This window comes from Bidens hawaiensis, unplaced genomic scaffold, assembly GCF_021521415.1.
Source record: "Bidens hawaiensis isolate Kalapana, Puna unplaced genomic scaffold, B.hawaiensis_p1.1 tig00029616_1, whole genome shotgun sequence".
Lineage (NCBI taxonomy): Eukaryota > Viridiplantae > Streptophyta > Magnoliopsida > Asterales > Asteraceae > Bidens > Bidens hawaiensis.
The window spans coordinates 212,860-215,764 of record NW_027494906.1 but is presented as its reverse complement, the minus strand read 5'-3'; the positions used below and the strand labels follow the sequence as shown (position 1 = coordinate 215,764).

Genomic DNA, 2,905 nt, shown 5'->3' with positions numbered 1-2,905 from the left:
GTTAATTAATATTTAAAGCTAACTAAAAATCTCTACATTTCACATTGAGTCTTAACTTTCAATGGTGATATGATACTCTCTAACTCCAAAAAAAATATTACTAACTTACATCGGAACTTAACATAAATCAAATTTGAGTTCAAATCTAATCTCACTTTATGAATAAACTTAAGTGTTCACATATATATTAATTCTCACTATATGGTAACAACAATAAATAAGTTTGCACTATAGTAGAATAGCTAGCCCAAAAGTTGTCGTGGACCTAACCATTTTTCGTCTAAACATTACACTGTTTGGCTGCGGTGGTGTACGGCTTGCATTCACTAAGCTTGTCGTAGATTCACTAAGTTAGTGGTAGTTGTGCTTTCTTTTTTCCTCACTTCTTCTACCATTTTTTCATTTTGTGATTTACCCATTCCATATCGCCCAATTAAGAAAGTTTTCCATTCTTTTCTCCATATTTATCCATGTCCCACAACACTAAACAAAAAGTCCTTTGTTTACATCTCATTCGTATTAGGTCAACCAAATCTTGATCTTCTCAAAGGGTCCCATTTAAGTGTTGGTTAAGGGTAGAAAAATAATTTCAGTATTTTTTTAAGTTATCATCAACCTCAACCTCCATAAAGTATTGAACATCATTTACACTCAATTAACAACCTTCTCTTGGTACCAGCTCAATCAGATACCTTTTGCTAACCAAGTATTATAATATATCAAAGAGTTGACATTATTCATATATGATGAGACAAACAAAGGCTATAAATACCTCCTTAACATAACAAACTTTCCGTACCCCATCATACTCAAAATACAACACATATCAACCTTTAGTTCTCATTAGAATAATGCCGATCCCGGTGATTGATTTCTCGAAACTCAATGGCGAAGAACGAGCCACTACAATGGCGCAAATAGCTAATGGATGTGAAGAATGGGGATTCTTTCAGGTACCAACCATTCATAAGACCACATTAACATGTATTTATGTGTATTTATTTATAGACAATATCTAAAAACCACTTGTATATAGTTGGTGAATCATGGAATTCCAGCAGATCTTCTTGAGAGGGTGAAAAAGGTAAGCTCAGAGTGCTATAAGATGGAGAGGGAAGAAGACTTTTACAAGAACTCAACACCCGTTAAACGGTTGAACGAGTTATTTCACCAGAAAAGCGGAGACAAACTCGAAAACATCGATTGGGAAGATGTGTTTCTTCTTTCAGATGATTATGATTGGCCACAAAAGACCCCAGGATTCAAGTAAACACTAACTGATACTACATTCTATATATCACTAATCATGTTTAAGCTGATTAATGTTTTTCAATTCAAATCTAACATGTAAATGAATGAATTAATGAACGAATAGGGAAACCATGATGGAATACCGAACCGAATTGAGGAAACTGGCGGAGATGGTGATGGAACTGATGGATGAAAATTTGGGGATACCAAAGGGGTACATCAAGAAGGTTTTAAATGGTGGAGATGCTGAAAAGGCGTTTTTCGGTACGAAAGTTAGCCATTATCCAGCATGTCCTCATCCGGAAATGGTGAAGGGTTTGCGGGCTCACACTGATGCTGGAGGGATCATCCTTCTTTTCCAGGATGATGAGGTTGATGGCCTTGAGATTCTTAAAGATGGGAAGTGGATCGATGTTCAACCGGTCCCGAATTCAATTGTGATCAATACAGGTGATCAGATAGAAGTTCTGAGCAATGGAAGATACAAGAGTGTCTGGCATAGGGTTGAAGCTAAGTCCAACGGAACTAGGAGATCAATAGCATCATTCTATAACCCATCTTATAAAGCAACTATTGCACCCGCAACCGAACTCGTCGATAAAGAGAACAAAAGGGTTAACCAGCTTGGCTACCCAAAGTTTGTGTTTGGTGACTATATGTCCATATACACTGAACAAAAGTTTCTCCCAAAAGAACCACGATTTGAAGCAGTAAGAACGGTTTAACTAACACATAACCGGAAGTCCGAGTGTGTTATTCAATGTATTGAATGTGAATTTTTTTAATTTTCAAAAGGGGGTGGCGGCTCAGCTTGTTGCCCGCTTACCTGCCTCTCTGTCGTAATAGTTGCTTTAATTTTCAAAAGAATGCATATTAAAAAAAAATTCTACTTAAAAGTTGTTACTAAGTACACCTGTGTAACTATGGGTTTTAAGAAGGCTTATTTTTATTATTTCGTATGTTTGTTTATGGATTAACAGATTCAAGGAACCAGAAGAGCTGTAAATAACATGGGCAACCAGATAATGCCCACAAATATTAGGTGTAATGCAATCATAAGCATGGACATGTTTATCTTGTTCTGATTGTGTGTATTCTGACCTGCCTACAGAATCAATACAATATTTAATATTATATACTAGTCAATGTAGCTGTCCTTAGTGTACTTTACTTATTTTAGGAATCTTAGGTGACTTAAGTAAATTTTCAACCAGCTGCACATGACATGATATCAAATTTGTGGTATTGACTGAATTAGAAAACTCAAACCTTGCATCATGTCACACCCCAACCTACGGCGAAACATGCCGGGGCGAGACATTGATTGTATCATAGGTCAGAAGACACTAAGTAAAATACACGTGTCAATATCTAAATTATTCATTCATATATCAATTTTCAAAAGCACAAACATCGTCTTAACAATAACGTTACAAATCGATGATAAATAATTTAAAACAAGAAAAGTGTTCTTCCATCATCAAGCAACCTAATGTCTCATCTACTTCCAATACTTGATTCATCCGATAAAGCTACCTGTGGCCATGCGTGAAAATATATATTTTGTCAACATAAAGTTGAGCAAGTAAACCACGATTTTGAGTATATATAATAATAAAATGACAATTCCGTGCGATAATTGTAAATCACTACA

At 35.6% G+C, this 2,905-nt stretch overlaps 1 protein-coding gene across 1 annotated transcript; it reads left to right on the top strand.

The window, feature by feature from the left end:
- The first annotated feature begins 548 nt into the window (after positions 1 to 548).
- Positions 549 to 1,976, top strand: LOC143579150 (1-aminocyclopropane-1-carboxylate oxidase 5-like). The gene is made up of 3 exons (XM_077062534.1): positions 549 to 953; positions 1,037 to 1,266; positions 1,376 to 1,976. Exons 1-3 carry the CDS (start codon positions 852 to 854, stop codon positions 1,974 to 1,976), a joined length of 933 nt encoding a protein of 310 aa, XP_076918649.1. The 5' UTR covers positions 549 to 851.
- Positions 1,977 to 2,905: the final 929 nt, after the last annotated feature.